This window comes from Pantherophis guttatus, chromosome 3 (assembly GCF_059756535.1).
Source record: "Pantherophis guttatus breed Tessera chromosome 3, ASM5975653v1, whole genome shotgun sequence".
Taxonomy (NCBI): Eukaryota; Metazoa; Chordata; class Lepidosauria; order Squamata; family Colubridae; genus Pantherophis; species Pantherophis guttatus.
In genome coordinates this window covers 141138770-141160754 of record NC_142065.1, presented here as the reverse complement: position 1 = coordinate 141160754, position 21985 = coordinate 141138770, and the positions used below count along the sequence as shown (strand labels likewise).

The 21985-nt window shown below is 32.5% G+C and overlaps 1 protein-coding gene across 5 annotated transcripts in view; it reads right to left on the bottom strand.

The window, feature by feature from the left end:
- Positions 1-21985, bottom strand: part of RELCH (RAB11 binding and LisH domain, coiled-coil and HEAT repeat containing) — a 66220-nt gene that overhangs the window by 29179 nt on the left and 15056 nt on the right. For 3 of the 5 annotated variants that reach the window (XR_015733260.1, XM_034432954.3, XM_034432955.3), the window contains exons 2-12: positions 21742-21831; positions 18073-18144; positions 17910-17965; positions 17173-17286; positions 15304-15504; positions 15111-15202; positions 14082-14381; positions 13205-13280; positions 12624-12719; positions 2897-3009; positions 308-398 (exon numbers count right to left, since the gene is read on the bottom strand). Coding sequence is in view for 4 of the 5 variants with exons in the window: in XM_034432954.3 (XP_034288845.2) it covers positions 308-398; positions 2897-3009; positions 12624-12719; positions 13205-13280; positions 14082-14381; positions 15111-15202; positions 15304-15504; positions 17173-17286; positions 17910-17965; positions 18073-18144; positions 21742-21831 (1301 nt within the window). In the remaining variant the exon portion in view is untranslated. Of the gene's footprint in view, positions 1-307; positions 399-2896; positions 3010-7664; positions 7796-12623; positions 12720-13204; positions 13281-14081; positions 14382-15110; positions 15203-15303; positions 15505-17172; positions 17287-17909; positions 17966-18072; positions 18145-21741; positions 21832-21985 lie in introns of those variants that run through there. The other 2 variants (XM_034432956.3, XM_034432959.3) reach the window with 2 other exon arrangements.

Here is a 21985-nt window from a genome sequence, read left to right as displayed (position 1 = left end):
TATTTTTTTATAAATCCCATACTAAAAAGTGAATTCTAACGATGCATTTCAGTACTATGGAATTATCTTCTATTTACCGTATAGACTGATTTCTTTGATTTCCACAGAAAAGCTAGATCACCAACATTTGATTTGATATATGGCCTATTCAGATTCTGATTCAAACTCTTCTTGATTTTTGTTAGCCTGGAATTTGTTCCAGCAGATTTATATTTCACCATATGCGATTTTAAAAATGCTACTAATCTTATTACTATGGCTGGAAAAATATGGTTTTATAGTTAATTAAATGCAAAACAGAAACTACCTGCTCCCAGCACTGTGGCAAGAGTTCAGCTTCTACACGTGTAGGTCCAACATGCTGTGCAAATGCTACACACCCAGTCAAAATCATTTGCCTAGTTAAAAAAAAAAGAAACAAGCCTATAAAGAAAAAACATGCTAGTGTAACCTGCAAACATTTAACAAACAGCAGATGCACCATCTGAAAGAATAATTAAGATAATTGAACCAGATGGCTCTTTTACTCACAGCCAGTCAACAATTGATAACACAAATAACTTTAAAAAAACAAGTTCTTTTTAAAAATATGTTTTTCTTTATTTCTATGGGAAATGCACACTTTTATCTTGCTTTTGTATACAATGGAATTGACTTTACAGGTAGTCCTTGTATAGTGATTGTCTTGTTTAGCAACCACTCGCAGTTACCATGGTGATGAAAAAGTAATTTTATGGCAGTCATTGTAATTATAAGCTTCTCAGGCCTGGAAAGCAAAGCTGAAGTAATATCATAAACACAATCATGATTCCATTTAGGGACCTTTTTGCTTAATGATTGAGTAACTGGCCCCAATGTGATAGCTAAATGAGGACTACCTGTATAAAACTGCTGCTCATATTTTGGAAAACAAAATAAATGCAGTCATGCTTTTTCATAAGTGAATATATAAAATATACACACTGTAAGAAAAATGCTGTAAAAAAAAAGATCCACAATGTGAATATATACTATAACAGAATAAAGTCTAGATAATTTATATTGTGCAAAATTAAAGATATACTTAATGTAAGCTACAAATTGAAAAAAAGGAAAGAGGGGGAAAAATAGATCTTTTATTAATATATGTAAAAACTTCAAAATGATCAGAACTGTTTATCCTGTTATAAAATCAGAGGATTTGATCTATATTGTACTGATGATTTGTTTTAAACTAAAGAATATTTAGTTAATATCTCCCATATATCAAATTTAGCCCATAAATGTGTTAAAACTAGCAACATATAGCTGAACATTTATTTTTCTATGAAACTGAATCTCTATGAAACTGAATCTCACACTATATTTAATTTTAAAAATGTTTTTAAGAAATGTAAGTACCCACTACCTACCATTCAATAGAGGGGTAGAAATAGTCTTCTAAGCTATATAAAGATGTCAGTTCCTCAATTAGCACTGCATCATCTCCCTTCAAAAATTAAATTCTGCTTGAAGAATCTGCAGATTGCTCTAAATCTGTGCTGCAAAGCCAAGGTAACTTCTCAGATAATTTGATTTTTTAAAATATCATCAGACACAGCCTGATGATTAGAACTTGACAATTACTTTTTTTTTTGTTCTGTTACTATCCCAAGGAGTAGATTCAAAGTTTGAGGATTGGTCATATTTACTCTAAGTTTTCTGAACAGGGAATGGATATATAGTATTTATTTCAAACCAATCAATGGTAGATTTATGATTGCTCAGTAATATTACACTATGAAATTTTTCCAATTTGAAATAAATTATGAATATAAAAACAGTAGCTAAAAATAAGACAAATAGATGGAATATCTAAACATTTTTTAAAATATATACTCAAGTGGTTTATACAAGAGAGATAATATGAAGAAATCAAAATGAGTTTTAAAAATAAAAAACTATTTTGAAATAAAAAGATTAGATTTCAGGAGAACTGAATGAAAAGTGGCCTATTTATATGGTTACGTAGTACTGAACAGGGCAAACATTTTTTATTTTATAACTCAATGAATGTTAATATGAAATGAAACAAAAACTTATGTTTTTCAAAGTGGGCAAACGTAAGGGTAATTTTGTCATTAGGCAAAGTTAGATGGCTGATCAGATAAAGTGCAGCAATTTAGTTTTTTTGTTTTTATAATCAGGGATAGCTACTTGTAGAATTTCCCCTCAGATATCAATATAATTCAGTCAATAATCCATTGGAAATAATATGCACCTATTCCTCAGTCCTTTTTTTTTTCTTTTTACAATCCTGTAATTATTAATTCTGGGTAGCGTTGGGATGACTAAATGGAGCTGAGTGTTTACTGGCCGGATGACCTTCCTGATGCCTACGTGGCGTTCACAGCAGGTATCTTCTCTTTGCACTTTGAGCGAGAAGCATCTGCCGCTACCTAGGATCAAACTTTCAACCTTCCGAGTGGGAGGTGAGTGTCTTCACCACTAGGCCACCACACTGCTCCTATTCCTCAGTCCTAAATGCTGAATATATCAAGGGAGTAAAGATTATTAGGAACTTATACAGACACAAGTTTTTTTAACTCTGTTAGTCTATACCAGGGCTATCAAACTTGTGTTGTCACGTGACGTATTGGGACTTTTTTCCTCTTTGCTAAACTGGGTGTGGCCAGCGTGTGACACATTCAACCTGCAGGCCGCGAGTTTGAAAGCTGTGGTCTATACTGATATGAAAATTATGTTGCCACTTAGAACATTGCTGAAAAATGCTTATGTTATCTTTGGCAATTTATACAGCTATAATATTTAAACTAGACTAAAAATTTATTGAGAGAAAGTCTGCAGTAAATAAGTAATTCCTGATTTAAAAAAAAAGTCAGAAAGAGAAAGCCTCCTGCTAATATAAAGCACACACCTTTGCTCATCATCTGGCCTTTTGATCAAGTTGAACAGTATGTGTAGGAGTTGATCTCTTTCTTTAGGTTCAGGATGGAGGCAAGCTGTACACAGAATGAGTGGAATCAATTCCTAAAAAGAGTGTGAGTAGGAAGGAAAGCAAAAGCTATCAAGTGATATTAAAGAACATAGAAGAAACATTTGAAATTCTAAAGAGTAATAAAATTATTTCACATATTTAATTCATTATCAACACAATTTATTTGCACACAAGCATCTCATGAACTCAGAAAACATTGTCCATAAACATTATAGCTGTAAGTTCTAGTATCTGAACAATCTTGTCTTAATCTAAATTTCCTTACTTGAAACTGAAGAAAAGAAAGTGGTTTAAACCACTGAAAATGAGATTGAGTATAAGATTAACTTTTCATTATGCTGATTGCCATACAATAAACTTAATTCATTTTTATTTTGATACATTTTATATAAAGACATCTTTATAGCAAAAATGACTTTATTCCTATTTACAGAAGTTTAATCTGATTTGCAAGCAATTTATATTAGAATTCCGATATTTTAGCTACTTCATGTATTTATGCTACTAAACAATATGCCTCCTGAATCAGGAAAAAATTCAAAGAAAATGGGGATAATTCAGAAATGTTTCATTTGTCTAGTTCCTAATTTTTTTTTTATTTTTTTTTGCAATATCACTATCAATCAGATATATAAAGGATCATTCTACTGCTGTTAAAAGAAATACATTTGTTTGCATGGAAGTACCTACACTTCACTAAACTATGGTTAAGTCTGTATATTAAAAGCAAAAATCTTTCTATATAGATAGCTTTTCAATATAATCTCTAAATCAGATGGTATAGATTCCCAAAGGCAGCTGTGACTTTTAAAAAAACTCTTTCCTTGATTTTTATGTCCAAACTAGACATTTTCAACAATACCCCAAATTAGGAAGACTTTAATAAGATGAATAGAAAAAATGTATTTCCTTAAATCTTTAAACAATGAAAGATTATCTGAATAGACTACTTTAAATTCCACATATTCTCTGCAATTCATTAACAAAACCAAACCACCAAAGCAAACATAAAACTCAGATTTTAGAATACTAAGAAATTAAAATAAATCCCAATTTATTCCAAGTCTGGAGAGTACATGTAGCAATAGAGAATATTTCAGTATGATAAAATTGGATGCCCAAGTTTCTCCTTCAGAAAAAAAGGTATTATGAATTCAAACATTCATTCATGTTTTTTGTTTAGTTTAGGAAACATAAGATCTATAGTTTAGTATCAAATTGTGGGAATCAAAGTGGTGACATAGGCTGTGAATTATACATAGTGATTTCTAACGTTGGCTATGTAATGAGATAAAATATTAATAACGTTAAAGTCCAAGCCCTTCTGGAGGATACCTGATTGCTTATCTCTTGAATCGGTAATTTTACAATCATGTATTTGATTCTGTCCCCATCAAAGTATTTATTCTCATGAATGGTAGGAAAATACAATATAAAAGCAGTTAGACTTTATAGGTTTTTACAAATTGACTGGCTATTTCTCAGTTGACTAGCACTGAATCCCATTATACTGCCTTTCAACAATAAAAAAATATAAAATTATCTTGAAAGACAAGAAGACTAACTACATGAGAGATTTGGAAACAAGCTTTATTAATAAAAGGAAAGGCTATAAGACAGAGTTCAGTTTCTTTATGTTTATTGCAGTTTCTATTATCATGACATTTCTTCTTCCATTCCAATCTAATTATATAACTTAATATCAAATGATGTTGATTGTATGAAAAAAAAAAACCCTTGCCAAGGGCTCTATTTTTGCTTGCTTCAGAATTCAAGTCTTTCTCAGCTTCAATAATCTTGCATTTAAGTAGGCCCAACTACTGAAAGAGGTTAATAGGCAAAACACCACCCCATTTTAAAAGTTGAATCAATATAACAGATTCTTTGAATCAGATCTAAAGAAATGACTATTTTTATAGAATATTATTTCAAGGAATGCAATGCAAAACATTATGGCTGTAAAAGTCTCTCCAAGAAACTAGTTTCCAAAAGGAGAAATCCAAAATGAAACAATTCTTTACAAATAAAAAAGATCAAAGAAAGGAGAATATCTTGGCTGAAGAGAATGCCCTGAAAGGGGATTAAGACTTTTCTCAACAAAACAACTAGCTAACTAAAGTATACTCCCTAAACTTTCTATATATCTAAGAATACATGTTATTATTTTTCAAATAAGATATAAGAATATAAAGAAGGATCTATAAAGGTAATGTAAACATAATTAAGTATGACAAGGACATCCAGTATTTTTGAAAGTCTCTTGAAATAGACTTGATGAATGGAGAAGATTTCACTAGTTTTATAACAGAAAAAGACGAGACTGTATTTACAAATTAGATTCTAAATATGATAAAACAGGAAATATCTGTTTTACTAAGTGGAGTCACATCTTGATGCAAGACTGCTAACATAGCAATTGCACAAGAACATATACAATATTAATCTCATAATATACAACTGGGGAGAATTTTGGTTTTAATTGATATTTAATTTAGTTAATCCAAAAACTCTATTTGATCACATTATCTGAATATCCAATGATGCTGTGGGGTGCAAAATCATTTATATTGTTGTTTTTATACACATATACACTTTGTATGCTTATTTTTTATATTTTGAAATATCAGAGGAGAAGTAATCCTGAATATATATGTAGTAGCATTAATCCTCTTTACAAGTTTGCTGGAATTATGTAACATTAAATAAATAAAAAGCAATGTCCCTTTTTCTTTACATACAATTTAGGAGTTGTGATTTTAAGTGATAAATCAATATCAAACCTTGAGTGTTTTTTTAAAAATTTGTAGAGCTATTGGCGAGAATTTTTAAAAAGTCATAATTCCTAATTTGCACAGTGAACAGAAAAATCAAGTGAAATTAAATTTTGGATTGTCTTTGCCTAGTAACAGGAATTTAGTTTCATATAACAGGGACTTCCTTGTTGCCCAATCAATACTACCATGGCCTTGCATTGCCTGTAAACAGTCAGTGCTATTGAATTCTTAGTAAAAATACCAAACTGGGTTGTATTATACATAAGTATTACTGACATACAACTATATACTAGTATAAGCATGAATATGTTCCATGCCTTCTGTCCATACAGAAAAAAAGATCAGGACAAATATTTATTGCATATTTATTCAACATAAAAAGGCTTTAATGGTTATCAAATATTGGATTTGGAAACCTTGTCAAGATGAAGGTCCTTTTCAATATTCTACAATGAAGTAGAATATTGTAATTAAAAAAAAGAAAACATTCAGGTGTCTTTAAAAACAAAAAGTCTATAATAGCATTGTGGAATAATAATGAATTCGTCATACAAAAGAATGTATGGCGGATATATGGATTCAGATAATAGTAACTGATTTTTAAAGTAAAATGATTACTTGAACTTCCTATATTTCTTATTTTTTTAATTAAATATTTTTGTTCCCATTTCCACAAGAATAGATGTGCAGTAACTGATTTTAAATAATAATTACTTGAACTTCCTATATTTTGTACTTCTCTAATTAAATAATCCTGTTCCCATTCCCACAAGAATATATATATACATGTATTGTTTCAATAGGACTATACTCTGAATTTGATCAAGTGGACTAAAGATAGTAAAAGTTTTATTATTCTGTTTCAAGATCACTAAATAAATAAATAAATAATAAAAATTTCAGAATGGAAGATGATAGGGATATTTATGTAATTAGAATGGAGGCAGTGAATGAAAACTTTCATTGGGTTAAAGGGGATTAGAAAAAAACTCCAGTTAGAGAAGATTTTTAATCTTTATCTATGTAATGTATTAGTTATCTTACATTAAAACACCAACATTTTGGTTGTAATTAGTTATCCAAGATTTAGTACATAGTACATAAAAGTGTCTTTGTGTATAAGATTTAGAGAAGAAAAATCCGGAATATTAATTAAGGAGCATAAATACACGATGCTGAGAAGTGTATTTTATAAAGTATTAAACTACATACTTGGAAAGCAGAAACAGTTTGGAAAGTATTCCACCAGAAGAGATACATTCAAAAAGTGATCAGTATTAAATGGCATGATAATGCTTGTCAGTAACTCTAAGGATGATTATTAGATCTTAGACAGTGGTTAGATGTTTATTATATTTTATGATAAATTAGTAGTCAAACTTCCAATAAACCATTTGTTTAAATCATCTGGCAATAAAGATGATCTTGAAAGTATATTTACTGTCATTTTCTAGAAATGAGAATGGATATTTAAATTGGGTTTTACAGTAGTTTGAAAATATAAACAAATGATAAAGAGTTGAAGGAAATTACTACTTTGAGAGTTAAAAACAATATTCAGCAGAATAATAGCTGAAATATTTGTTGAATTTTTAATTCTGAGGTTCTACTTAGTTTTTATTAAGTGGAATTTTTAATGGTCATATAAACAGCAAATCTCCATTCTACAAACTGATTCTGAAACTTTTAAAATTGATTAGTCTATTTAGGCATGTAGAATTATGCAGACTTTTTAATTAAATGTATTAAGTCTTTTGAAAATAGTTTTGAGATTCTATTTTCTCTTCAATTGAAAAATATTATTGGATAAAATCAGTGACATAACAAGGTTATCAGTCTATTATCTTTTGCAAGGTTGTTTCATGCTATCTAGATTGGTTGATATGGGGCAGATACAAGGCTGATGCTTTTACCTTGCAGAAAGCTGGATACTGACTCTGTTGGAATTAGTTGTGTGTCCACGTCCATTGGTCATATTCTTTCATGCATATTATAGGATTGGAGCGTTCTCTGCATCGCTGCATCAGTGCTTCTAAACTTCCTTCTATCAATGGGAGTGGAGAAACAATGAGAAACCTTCTTGAATGTCCTAATGCATGTTCCATGTTTAGTCAATGAAGGGGAAAGAAAAGGAATGACAGAGGCAGAAGGACAAGAAGTTTTACTGAATGGGAAGTAATGCGGAAAGAGTTCAAATGCTATATAAGGACTCCCTACACTTGAAGGTAGCTTAGATTTTTTTTTTTTACTTGAGAACTCTTCCAGTAAAAGAGAGAATATAGCTGCCTTTAGTGTGCTGCACTCTTACGCACACTTACCTGAATTGATTTCCACTGCCTTATTTCTTAGTGAATCAAGAAGTGCAAGAATGTCTAATCTTACAGGAAGAATACAGATCAAATTCTTCTGAATTTAAGGATTTTGCTGGAGGCTATTCCTAAGATTCAAGGTATATAATTACTGTGCATATGCACGATTACTATTTTAACAAGATTTCCATAAAAAAAGACACATCCAAAATGCTAGCTAAATTTACTTCCTGAAGGAAAAGAATGAAAAATAATCTGCCCATGAAAACGGCAGCATGTGATCAATGCCAAGGAAAGAGGCTTCCACTTTTATAAATAAAGTGATTCTTGCCTGTTGGGAAGTTATACCATGTGTGCCAAAGTAATGAAATATACATTTTTAAACTTGCCTATCGTGGCATCTTTCACAGACATACCCTGATCATTTACTTCTATTTTGCCATACTTTTAAATGATAACATATTACTTAACATATTTTTTTTTGCCCAAAGAGGTAAAAACATAACCCCAAAGTTCTCAAGATATAGTCCATGACTCTAAAGGTGATGAAATTACTTGTGTAGGGTTGGGGGACAGTATTTTTTAACCCTAGTCAGGCATGCCCAAGCAAAGTGTAAGCACTTTCTGTAAGCACTGTCAAAGCCTGACCCTGTTTTGCCTGGGCATACCCACAGGGGGCTTGCAAAACAAAAGAACAAGCAAAGCCCAGAACAAGTTTTGACAGTATTTCTACTTTACTAATGCAAAGCCTAGAGTGAGTTCCGAGTGTTAGTTTGAACTATAGGTCTCACAACAGATTAAAATCAGACATAAAATTGCTGTAACTGGTATATATGTCTCTTACTGGTTGATGACGTCTAGCATGGTGTACGTATATATGTATACAACCATTATTTTTTGAATGTTGGAAGACTTATATACATTAGTGAAGTTCAATATACTTGTCCTGTATTTTTAGTATTTCAGAATGAAAAAAATTATTGACTTATAAATGGAAAAGGAAGATGGCTAAGCTATCAGTAGTGCTGAAAAACTTAACAAAGGCTAAGACAGTACAAGGAAATGCCTTAGTAAAAGGATTATTTCTTCTCAATAAAATCATTAGATTTAATCATGATAGGATGGCATAAATTCATTGACCATTTTAGGGAAAGTTAACTGATTTTCTTGTAAAAAAATATTGGTGCCATCAAATGATATTCTCTTTTCTTCCCGCAATGCTATCCCAATGCCAGAACTTTTTTTCCCCACTGAATTCAGGATTTCTACAGAAATTGACAATGTAATTTGTTATAATTCTATTAGAACATTTTGGCTAACATCCAATGAATTATATAGCTATTTCTGCACATCCAATGGGAATTTAAACTTTAGTTTCCTGATGCTACTCCCCTTAGTTGTGTGACAAATAATTTTTGAAACTGAAAAGGCCTTTAAAAATAGGTTATAAGAATACCATGGGAAATTGAAAGCAACTAAAGACGCATAAAGTTGTCAACAAATTATACACTCTAAGACAGCATTCCCCAACCTTTCTGGTTTGGCAGCCCGGGGTGGGGAGGTGTAGGCGCTTTTACACACACACCCTGCTGTGAAAAAGGTTGTAAAATTGGACCAAACCACAGGGTGACCCATTTTACAACCATCATGACTTATGATCACAATTGCCAGGCTCAGTTATAGTCATAACTCAATGACTACCTATGATTTCATGATGGAGCCAGTTAGAAGTAAGAATGCTCATCTCTACTAATTTCTTGAGGGAATGAAGATGGAAAGAAAAGGTGGTTTCACACATTTTGACTCCAACCTTACCTTTCCAGCACTGCCATATAACCTTCAAAAAAAAAAAAAAAAAAAAAAAAAAGATGCCTACACTTGTTCCATGAAAAATATCAGCATATTATGTCCAATGGCTGCATATAGAATTATTTGTCTCTCTGTTACAAAGAATCCTATAGATAGCAGCTTCAGCTGTGAAGCTTCAGAGAATTATTGTACCACAATTATAACATGGAAATATAATAACTGACTAAGCAAATTAGCTGCGCAACTGCATAATTTTCCAATAAATGAACCTTCCAATGAAAAGAAATCATTAACAAACTTCATAGGATATATGAAGGCCAGCTGTTTTTGGTTTTGGAAATAGGAATTAAAAATGTTTGCAAAAAGTATTTCAAGAAGCTGTTTATTACAGCTTTGCATAGAACATATTATATCTTTTGCTATAAGTCTTACAAAAATTATTGAAAAAAAAATTCTGGAATGCATATTTTGCCTGGGAAATGCTTAGAGCTTCTTCAAGTTAATTGGAGTTTTTGATTTATTTTTAAATAGCTGATCTCTATGAGATATCAAAACTAATTTTGAAATTTTATTCAGTTCAAGAAATGGTTTCTCAATCAGCATGAAAAACAATAAATTCTAAAGCCCTTTTAGTTTCATAAAACTAATCTCATGTTAGTTTAGAACAGAGGTGGCAAACTCAAGACCTGGGGGCTAGATCCGGCCTGCAGGGTGCTTAGATTTGGCCCGCAGTGCTGCCCTGGAAACAGCGAAGGACTGGCCTACAGTGCCTCTGCCAGTGAAAATGGAGTTTGGGAGGGGTGTGGACAACCCTTGCGAGCTATGTTTTTGCTGGCAGAGGGTTGCAGGAGGCCATCGCAGCTGAAAACGGAGCTTGGGAGCCCGTTTTTGCTCAGGCCACCACAGGTGCCCCCGACACGAGTGACGTCAAGCTGGCCACTCCCACCCTGACCACGCCTACTCCAACCCCCTGAGGTCAAACAAAACCCCGATGTAGCCCTCAATGAAATCAAATTTGTCACTCCTGGTTTAGAACTTGACCTTAAAAGCCTGTTCGTATACATGTCATTAAGTAGCATCTACGATGTTATTGTTTCTGCTAAAATTAATTATTTAGGTATGGATAACTAATATAAGTAAACTGTGAATACTATTTCTCCCAATTCTATACTTTAAATTAACGCTATAGTACGAAAATTGGAATGAGCTAAATAAGTAATACTTCCTATTGATTTTGGATTGTTTCAGAAATATAACATGTAAAAATTAAAGTATAAATCTAGCCATCCATTTTTGATTTGTTTGTTTGGTTTTGTGATAATGCAGTATATGGGAAATCAGATTAACTGGTAGTAAATCTTATACAAAATAAGGAAAGGACATTCCTGGATGAAATTATTCCAATGGAGAGGAGAGGAACAGAAGCATGATCTTTATGCTAGTGCATAAATAGGAGCCTGTGTTCCTATTAAGTAGGAGAACCATTAATTCTTCTTTTGTTCTAAATTCAGAACTCTTATTAGATTTGAAGTTAATAACTTGGTAATTGAAAATTGTTAGCATTCTGTTATTGATTATTTGGCTATTTCACATGCAAAAAAATCAAGATTCTAATATATATTTACTAACTTTTATGAATTACGTATCAACTCAAAATTTTGATTATCTATTTCCACACATGTGCAAGGATTAAATAAGCAAAAATTAGGACTGCAGAAATATATAATATTGAAATATAACTAGGAACTGCAAAGAAGAACTAAAGCAGCATTCTGGTAAGCTGATTGGCAACAGCCAGAAATTGGTAACTGATCCTGACAATTTAATGTAGCCCTTATAATATCATCTACTGTAACTTAAACAGATGTATTATTTCATACAATATATATGCAGCATATATAGTCAAAAATTGAATCCCACAATAAAGCATTAACTATTGGAAAATGTAGTTAGTGACTGTAACCTGAAGGATCAGTACACATTTCTTGACTTAGTTACCTTTTCATAAAGCTCACAAAGTTAAATGCCAAAGTGCATTACTAGATATCTAGATTAACAGGTAAAGCTAAGCTGGCTCGAAAAGCAATTCTGAATTAAAATAAAGAAAACGCATATAGTACCAACTCATCTTCAGCTCAGACTTCATTGTATGATTAGAAATGCATCATTAAGAACCAAATTCTCAGTTAAAATTACACTAAAAGCCCATGTTGATAACAGCAAACCAGACTTCGGGGTTCCGGCCTGCCAATGAGTGAGCAACATACAGATCTTGCTCTAACCACTCCCAATTATTGGTGCAAACTACTGACAGTTCAATCTAGCCATGCTGTCTGTCTGAATATGGCTGTTAATAAGAAGGGTAAACAATTAAATGCGTATCATTTTTAGAAATAACGTAACAGGCAAGTTCACTTCAATTTAAAATTTAGGTTCTACTCAAATACAACAACACTAGAACTGAGTTTAGCTAATATAAGTAAGCAAACTTAAGGGCAAAACAGATGGACTCACAGTAACAGCCCTGCAAAGTGCCTTAAGGATCTTAAGCAAAAGGATAAATAGCAGGATACCATGCTGTTTTGCTAAAAACTTACCTGACATAGATGTGCAACCATTTTCTGAGAGTAGAGATGCATGTACAAAAGTGAGAAGATGATTGCAAGTAACAGACTTCAGTATAATAAATAATACATAATTCTAAATGAATAGAAATATTGTATGAAACTAAACAAATATTCCTATATTTCTTACCTCTCGTTTTGCAAGCAGGACATTAGGAACAATATGTGGTAAACAACGTCCAAGCATCAGCATGACACTTTTTTCACTATCAGCAATTCGAGACACCTAAATTGCAATTTTTTTGGCAAAGTCATATACAGCAATTGAGTTATACAATAAGTCTTTGATAAAAATGGTTTGAATTTCTTTCAGAAATTAGCACACAACTCAAATCTAAAATAAAATGCACACCTTAAACATATTGGGGAAAAGTAAAAGCTATCTGAATGTAATTATGTAATTGATTCAGAGGACACAATGGGATAATGAGAAAGTACCACTGTGTGAATGACTGTCCAAAGGATATTAGATTAGTATATACCTAGATTTCAAAAAATGGTACCTAGACCAACATACTCATGTGACAATTGGGTAAGGTGGTCAAATATATTATCAGCTCAAATCTTAAATTATTCAAAGGTAAATGCATAAGCAAGTGGCAGAGGTACAATGAAAGAACAATGAAAGACTAACAATCAAAGTTGAAATAGGTTCCTTTGCTTAATTCTTATGATTCAAAAGGAATTACTATTTTACAAAAATAAATGTACCTCTGATCCCAAACGGCTCTCTGCTGACATCTGGCAAAATGACAGCAATGCTTGATGGAATGCAGGTGATAACTTCCTGAAATAATGGGATGAAAAGGAAATATAAAACATAACAAAAAGTTACTTGTACAAATCTATTTATTTCACAACTACCGTAATAATTAAAAAATAAATGTTCAGTTTAAAAGTTTAATTAAGAATTCTATATTGGAGCCTGAACAATCTTCAGAGGTATAATTTACAGGATTCACCAAGTGTGTTATATTTTATTTAATCATAAGTTATTGAATAAAGCACAGCTGACTGGAGTTGCTCAATATCTTAAACCTTAAACCATAATTTATCATTTATACAACATTGTAAGCCAAAAATGAAAAATTATGTTATGGCTTGGCAAAATATGTCTATACTTAAGAGAAATATAATAAATTAATTTCTGAAATCATGTTGTAACTGAAACAGGAAGACAACTGAAAAATAATCAGCATGTCAAGATTCCTCCCATTAAGACATTACAATTCGTCATGGTTAATATAATCCTATGCATTTCTGGATTTCACTCCAAATAAATGACTGCTACATGGGTAAGAAAACATGGATAATTGATGGCCAGTATTTCAAGAGAAATTTGGAGCTAAGAATGTTCACATGGAATCCCATAACCTTAATGTACTACATCAAACCTGGTAGGGTAGCTATTTAATTAAAGGTGGAGATGATAAAACTCCTACTTCAAAAAAGAAAGAAAGAAAGGAAGGAAGAAACCTCACAAGCATTTTTGTGTGCTGATAGTATAAATTCAGAACCTGAATATAGTTGTTAAATGTTCAATACAATATTTTATGGTAAAAACAAAGCATAGATGAATTTAACTAACCTATTAGGTTTATCAAAATGTATGGCAGCTTTATTTGATGGGGAACAAGGTGGAAATTTTTCTCTTTCTTTATAAGCAAAAGGTATTCCAATATCCTCTTTAGAAGTCCTACATTCAGATTCCATTAAAGTTATTTCTTCTTCAGTTCTCCCAAGTTTATCATCATTACTTGAACTTTTAATGTCTAAATATTTTCCATTATCATCTGGGAGCGTGGGAGGCACTTCGGCTGAAGATGACTGTACTGTGTCACGTATCGTTGGAATAGAAGTTTTTTGACTTCTCAAGTAGTCTATTTCACTGCAACAGAGAAAAGAAAAAGCTTCTGAAACAAAAAATTAGTATGAAATAAATCACCTTTAATGACTTATCTAGTTCATGAATAAATTTTATGAAATATTTTATTGGGACACATCTACCACAAATTTAAAAATATAGCAATATAGTGGCCCAAACTCTGTGGAACATTCTTATCACTGGAGAGGAGAACTTGGTTTTGCTGGGTGACTCTAGGCCCAAGGGGGCGCTCATTGCTGGAGGTGGATGATGAGGTAAGATCTCATCCCTATACCGTCCATATCTTGGTTCCTGTTTTTTTTTTTTTTGCATAGTTTTAAAATTTTAATATGCAATGTTTTAAAAGTTAAACAGCTTTTCTATTTATATTTTATTATCTGTAAGCCACCCAGATCTGCCTTATCAGGAAGATGGGCAGCATATATATTTAATAAATAATAAAATAAGCTACTGTCATGCTGGTTTATTCATATCCAGCATCCCTGCAAAATCTATTTTCTTCATTCCTTTTGATGCATGAAAATAATTCTGACAAAGATACCTTGAGGCATATAATAGGTTTTGGTAATGAAAGCTGTTAAACTAAAATGCAGAGAAACAAGTTTTTAAAAGCAGTTTAACTCAATGCCATATTCACTTAAAGGCATAATAAACTGAGATGGATACACTGGTTCATGTACAGCAAATTGCTTATTTTGTATAATTTTTTAAAATGTCAACACATTAACATACCTTTCAAGCCTTTGTATCTGCTCCATAAGAGACCATTTTTCTGTGCTTAATGCATTAATTTGATATTCCAATTTCTGCACCAACACACATTGCTAAATAAAAGGAATATGACCAGAAAAAAATAATTTAATTAATTAATTTAAATTGAATAAATAAATAAATTTAATTTGCCATCATTCAAAATGAATTATACCTCTATTGATTCTGATGTTCCAAATACAGGAATGTTTTCTAGGATAGGAGTGGTTGCCTCTAATTCATCCTCTTCTGGACCAACTGCTACATCTACAATATCTTTTGCAATAACTTGGTGATTTCCAAAATCACGGTACAGTTGTAGCAAGTCTGGAGGTTTTGGAATGTTCAGTCCTACATCATCCCACAGTTCAAAATCCTTTATATATGCAAAATTAAAATATTTATGAGGTTCCATAAATAAGTGTGCAAGTTATCACATCAAATGATAAAATGCAACTTCCAGAAGAAAACTTAGTTATTGGCTTCATTCTAGCTGCCACTAATTAAACATATTCAAACCTGGTCCTGTTCATTACTTTGGGGAGTACATTCTCCAGCCTGCTACTCAAAATTGCAATGTAGTACATGGCCTGGAAAATACAGTGCACCCCTCTAACATATATAAATAGATGGTGTTTATTTACTGCTGGAAATAAGAATATTTAAGCAAATTAGGGGAAACTACAAACCCCCCAGAATTAAAAACAAATCAAGAAGGGTGAACTTTCAAAATATCATGTAAGCCACCAATAACTGCTAGATCACAATGGAGTATGAAGTGATTAAATATAGGAGAAAGAAGGTTCATCACACTTAAGGTTTACAAGTACTGACTGATTATTGGGAAGTAGGAAAAAGGGATGGCTGTCAAGAACAGTCTGTACTACTTTATTTTATGACATTTGTTTCACTAATATAAGATTCGGGAAAACTTCCTAGCTATACATTGGCTCAGGATTTTCCATCAAAAGCATCAGTGGTATAGCTTCACAGTAGGTCATCAGCTTTTGATCATTCATACATTAAAATCAGCCTTATTGGAACAAAATTAATAATACAGAATAGATGAATCATTGGAATTTATGATTTATATCAAGAGATAAAAAAGTATTTCTCCTTCAGTGGTGGGCTGCTCCCGGTTCTGTCCAGTTCTTTAGAACCGGTAATAAAAGCGGCGGGAGGCTCCGGCCACCCGCCCAGATGTCCTAATTGATGATCTGCGTATGTGCAAAAGCTTCTATGCATGCACAGAAGCGTGTGTGTGCAAGTGAAGTGAGCGCACACACTCCTGTTGCAAACCAGTAGTAAAGGTAAGTAGAACCCACCTCTGTTCTCCTTGTATTAAAAAGATGGCCCTCATTATGCACACCAGATACCAGTATCCATAATAAACCAGCTGATATATCTATGGATTTTGGTGGAATTATTTCTGCATCCATTAAATGCTTTTTATGGGGACCTTTTTAATTGCAGTTATTCACAACAGAATCCTTGTTACTGATGTTTCAAAAAGAAAGAAAATTATATTCTTTTCTATCCTTTTTATGAAATTCATCTCTCCTCCCTTATGTATCCCAGACCTAAGCAGGGAGAAAGCATTAAGATGGAGTGGGCAGGAATGAACAGAGTGTATTAAAAAAAATATTCCCCACTATTTTGGGAACTTTATGATCAGCTTTTTTGTTGTTATTTATTTGTTCTAAAACAATGATGCATTCAGATTCAGACCTAACACTTCATATGTTTAGCGCTTTATAAAACAGAAAGAGAACATTGCAGGAGGGTGAAAAAGAAATCTATTTTCTTCTAGTGCTCCTGGACCTGGAAATCTGGAGTTCAAAACACCAGCATTACTGTTAAGAATTAGCTTATTATTCTTTACTATGAATAAAGCAATAATCCTACTTTAATTTACTTATGTGAGAGATACACAATAAACAAAGAATTTTTTTTGAAAATAAATTAAAAATAACTAGACCACGTTAGGAACAAAAGGGAAAAAGACCCAAGCTCAGAATGTCATAAAGGTGCCGTTCCAACTTACCTGATCATCGTTCTCATCTGAAAAAGTTATTGAAGTAAGCTTATATCCATTCTTTAACAAAAATTCATTGACTAAGAAGTTTAAAGCTCTTTTTTCAAGAGGTTTAATTGGTTCCTGGGAAAAATAAATGCATATAACATTTAAATCTTGATGTCATTAAAACATTTTCCTATTATGTTTAACAGATATTAAACGAGTTGATTACCCATTTCAAAACAAAACCTACAAGCTTGAACTTCTGCACCTAAGCATGTTATTTGGTTAGAGGTGGGAATGCTGGGAACATAACATTGCTCTAAAGCAGGGGTATCAAACTCAAGGCCTGCGCCCTGGATCCAGCCTGTGGGGCTACCCTGGAAAATGTAAGGGGCTGGCCTGTGTCATATCTGCCCGGTCTACCCACATCGCTTCCAGTGGTGGGTGGCCCCCAGTTCGGACCGGTTCGCAAGAATTGGTAGTAAAACCAGCGGGAGACTCCGCCCACCGACTCGGATATCATCTGGAAGCTTCTCTGCATGCACAGAAGCTTCTGCGCATGTGTGCGGCCCCGTTGCGAACCGGTAGTAAAGGTAAGTAGAACCTACCCCTGGTCGTTTCTGCCCGGTCTACCCAATGCGAAGAAGAAACAGTCAGCCTTGCCTGCCCGGCTCCCCGAGGTCAACCACAGCCCTCGATGAAATTGAGTTTGACACCCCTGCTCTACAGTAACAGCAGATGTAGCACATTGGATCACTCACCTGAATTTCAGGACTTGATTTATAATTTCTTCGTTCCTGCAAAGGAACTTCATTTTCTGAAAACAGCAATACATAAAAAATATTAGTCTTCAGGCAGTAATGCACCACCTCTTTCTATTTTATCAAAATACAAAAAACTGAGGAAAAGGTTTGTGTACACCACCTGCAGCCTGAGTCAGGTTGGCTCGGAGGGCCTGAATGGTCTCTTTTGCTTTCCGTAGTTCAAACTCCAGGACTGGACAAGGATTTGGATTAAACATACACAGGCATCCAATCAAGAATAGGGAAACAAAAATGAAATATAAAAAAGCAAGGATGGGTGTAAAAATAAAATACAATTTGTATTAAAGACAGAGCATGCAATCTTTATGGAACTCATGAACGCATGCAGCAGAGTTAGACTGCAGCAAACTGGTGAAAGGTTTCCATGATTCAAACCTAATCTTAGTTAAAAAATCTAAGCTTTCTGACAAGGAGTACTACATGTTTTAAGAAATAAAATGTATCTCCTTTTGAAAATCTTGAAAATTTCACATTACAAACCATTATTATATTCTAAGCTTTTAAAGTTTTTACCTTATACAAATGGAAATATGTGGCCATCTTGCTTTGAGGGAATAAGGAGAATGTGATTAAAACTATAGTTTTATAAAAAAAAGAATTGAATAATCTGTAATTACAAAAATGAAATAATTCATGTTAATGCCATTTTACAAAGGATGGTTTAATTCCCATTTTGTGGCATGTTATGTGACACGTCGGTTGGGTAGAGCAGCTTATCATGTCAACTGAGTTCTTAAATATCTGCAAACTTTGAAAAAAAATCATTTAATATTTCTTTTCATAAAGAACATTGATTTCATGATTTAAATTACCTGAAATAATTTTATGAATTGCTTTCTGCCATAGAAAAGTGATTCATAAAAGATTATCCAATCTTTGAACATTTCCTGTAATTGATCTTGGTTAAGACACCAAGGTACACTAACAGGCAATTTACTAGCTACTTCTTTACAGGTCATTAGAAATATTCTACAGATTTTTTAGAACATTTTTTTTCTACAAATGCTCCATTTACTGGTAATACTGATAGGTTAGTAATAGGACTATATGGAAAAAAATTTCACTCAGTTTGCATTTTTCTTCTTCAAAAACAGAAGGCATAATTAGAGTACATCACAACTACTACACGAAAATAACCTGTTTGATGCACAGAATTTTAATGCAGAAATATAAAAGCATAACTGAGGATTTGATGGAAAAGTATAAAAAAAATCTGTGGTAGTCAGCAATGCTGATCTGCAAATATTTCTGTGCAACAAAGTCTAAAAACAATGTGGATATTTTGTATAATAAAGTAATATCTTATAAGTTGTCATTGTTTTCAACATCTGGATAAGCTTATCATTTGAAAATTTAATTTAGCTTAAAAGAATTTATGATGAGAATTTATGATTTCTTCCTTAAAATGTAGAAATGCATGGTTACAGAACTATTGCAGATCAGAAATGCCCTGCAACAGGATAGAAATGTTTTTTTTAAGAAAAATAGCAACAACAAAAAAAAAAACAAAACAAAACAAAAAAAACCCACCACACCAAAAAACAAATTGTGGAGAAGCTCAGGAATTCCAAAAAGAAAACTGAAGTTCAGTAGTGAGACAAATCACTGAGAGCACAGAAATCCAGAAAACTCATATAACATATACCTGCAGTATATCAGATGGCAAAGTATTTCCATTACCTAATTATGACATCCTACTACACACAGAGCAGATTTTATAATTACGGTATGCCTATTTGTTTTATTAAAACAGTTTACTCTGCTGCATGGTTTCTCTTCAGATATCTTAATATTTTGAAACAGCTAGTTAATTCAATAACATATCCACAATGACTCATAGCTGTAACAAAAGACACTGTTCATCCAGAATTAAGTAATTATATTTGCCTCAAATTAAATCAGAACAGAGTTCAACTTAATATGGAACTAAACAAATACTTAATTCTCTTATTCCCACATTCACTTTAGAAAAATGACATAATGAAGCATACCTATCCTAAAATGTTTATGTAGTAATAAATGTGTTAGATTGGGATTCAGGCAGCCTTTAGAAACATACTATAATTTACTATCCTAAGATCCTACCCAAACCCCCCGTTTCCTCTTTTGTAGATCCCACCCTGTGCCATTTTTCATAATTGTTACACAAGTGCCCATGGTACATAAATATGCAAAAGACTTTCACTTGTTACTCTTTTAAGGCTACAGAATTAAACTGTATTTACTAAAAGAGACAGCTACGTAATTCAAGCAAGAATTAAATTTTCAGAGGTTCCACCTCTGTGTACTCTATATTTGCAGCAGCTATCATTTTGCAATGAACACCTGAAGGTTCACTAGCTCTGGAAATAATTGTATAATCAACACATATTTTTATTACCTAAACTTAAGAAAGGCAATGTTATGTTTGAAATGTGTCACTGTTTTTAATGTGATTTGCAAAAAATAAATTACTAAAGTTTTCCAAGATGCTTAATTTGCAATGGCTACATTCAAATATCACATTAGCAAAAGGATATTCAAACTTTTGGAGCTGATGAAATTTTGACAGTGCTATATGCACCATCACAAAATAGTACCATATCATATGTAGAGCTGGTGGAGGGGAACACAAAAAGAAGATAAATTCAAAAAGGGAAGTGAATGAGGAACAACAAACAACAAAATAGAGAGAGAGAGAAAAAAAAAAGAAAACTGATCTATGCAAACAGATTCAGAGAAGAGCTACAAATCTAGCCAAAAAAAAAAAAAAAAAGATAGACCTTCCCCAAAGTTAGGTTATCCACCCATATACCCACTGTTTTCTAAGCTATTATTTGCTAATCTCAGTCTGGATTTGAGATGGATGGAAAACAATGATGCTCTGACAATTCTGCTTTTAACAAAATACTCTCTTTTCCATATCAACATCCTGAGACCAATCTCAAGCTGAAGATTACTGTTAAATAAATGAAACAACAACGTTCTCATTTCCCTTCTTATCTCTAGTTATTAGGACTGTGCAATTCCTTTAAAAAGGAAGCTTCAAAATGTGTAAGATTATGGATGGGGCATCTTTTCACAAACAATTAAAGCAGCCATTATTTTTTTCTGCTTTATATATCTGTTCTGGAAAGTGATTTTAGCCATCTTTCAACTACTGGGTGTGAATGGTGGCAGATTTGCATAAATGGAATGTTCCATCATCTTTATAACCACTAATATATTATAGGATCGAATGTATTTCCCTATGATTCCGAATCTGGCCAATCAACACAAAAATGCAAAAAAGTAACATTGTTTTGTTTTCTATTGTTGCATTAGAGTTGCTCATATTTGTAATAAATATGTGATTTGTGTATATTTTCCACTTTTCTTAATCTTACCACAAAGAATTTAATTCATATCACTACATTTTTATGATGCTTTCCTAATGAATAAGAATCTATTAGCAGAAAAATAAAGTAAATTGAAAAGTTTCATTATTTAAAAGAACTTGAGCTTCTCGGGAACACTTGTACTACCACTGATTTGTGACAAGTACAGTAATGGAAAAATCATGCAAGAAAATAATTTCTATAATGAACTTTATTTTAATGTGAAGAAATGTGAAGATGTTAACAATGTAACCATCCATTCAATAACTTGTTTCTAGACAATACTCTGTAAATTAAATTTATAACATAATATTAGACAGTGTGTGATTTACAAACGTTGATACCAACAAAAATTCACCAGGGAGCATGATTTGTGCAAAGCCCGCTTGGCATCTTATTGAAATTTTACTCACCAGCTACTCGCTCATCAGTCTCCCTATTTCCATCATCTGAATATCTTGCAAAATCCAAGGAATCAAGAGTGCTAATGCTTCCAGCTCGATCTAAAGAAAAAAAGAATACAGGGAAATATCTTTTGTTTTCAAATAGGATAAAACGACATGCAAAGGATAGTTTTCATGAGCGTTGTATATTAGTTTTTCCACAACCTACAAAGAATTTCATTTTAAAAAAGTGATTTGCAAAAGGTTAAGTTTT